The sequence below is a fragment of the Lethenteron reissneri genome, chromosome 34 (assembly GCF_015708825.2).
Source record: "Lethenteron reissneri isolate LAM-NWPU_2019-01 chromosome 34, ASM1570882v1, whole genome shotgun sequence".
NCBI classification, from domain to species: domain Eukaryota; kingdom Metazoa; phylum Chordata; class Hyperoartia; order Petromyzontiformes; family Petromyzontidae; genus Lethenteron; species Lethenteron reissneri.
Genome location: NC_083812.1, coordinates 839,991 through 840,804, shown reverse-complemented (window position 1 = coordinate 840,804; position 814 = coordinate 839,991). Strand labels below are relative to the sequence as shown.

General features: G+C 63.1%; 1 protein-coding gene across 1 annotated transcript in view; it reads left to right on the top strand.

Annotated features, from left to right (window-relative positions):
• The window catches only part of PPA1 (inorganic pyrophosphatase 1), a 17,841-nt gene extending 17,229 nt beyond the window's left edge, over positions 1–612 (top strand). The window contains exon 7 of the mRNA XM_061564823.1: positions 590–612. Coding sequence (XP_061420807.1) covers positions 590–612 — 23 coding nt within the window. The remainder of the gene's footprint in view (positions 1–589) is intronic.
• Positions 613–814: the final 202 nt, after the last annotated feature.

The window sequence follows — 814 nt, the reverse complement described above, 5'->3', positions numbered from 1 at the left end:
GGCAGTGGGCACAAAGTGGGTGGGGGGAGGGGGGCAGTGGGCACAAAGTGGGTGGGGGAGGGGGGCAGTGGGCACAAAGTGGGTGGGGGGAGGGGGGCAGTGGGCACAAAGTGGGTGGGGGGGGGGGGCAGTGGGCACAAAGTGGGTGGGGGGAGGGGGGCAGTGGGCACAAAGTGGGTGGGGGGAGGGGGGCATGGGCACAAAGTGGGTGGGGGGAGGGGGCAGTGGGCACAAAGTGGGTGGGGGGAGGGGGCAGTGGGCACAAAGTGGGTGGGGGGGGGGGGCAGTGGGCACAAAGTGGGGGGGGGAGGGGGGCATGGGCACAAAGTGGGTGGGGGGAGGGGGTCAGTGGGCACAAAGTGGGTGGGGGAGGGGGTCAGTGGGCACAAAGTGGGTGGGGGGAGGGGGGCAGTGGGCACAAAGTGGGTGGGGGGAGGGCCGCAGGGTCAGGGACATCTGTGAAAAAGAGCTTTAAAGTTCATCGGATTCGTCCTGCAGTCTCAATAAAGACGATGGTTCTGCTCGCCTTGCCCAACCCGGAACGGTTCTGCCACTGGTCGGCCCTGCGGTGATCTCTCTCCCCTTGTAGACGACCCCTCCGCTGCCTCTTAGCACATCTTGAGTGCACCGCACACGCTGGATTTGATTTCAGAATCTGTTGTCTTTATTTAGAAGGGAGGAGGAATCTGATGAGCTATGAATCGCTTTTTTCACGGACGTCCAGTGGGTGATGTGGCGGGTGTAACGGGCGTGTCTCCGTCCGCTGCTGCAACATGTTTTTGCAGGGTATTCTGACGTCGACGATGGCGCCACT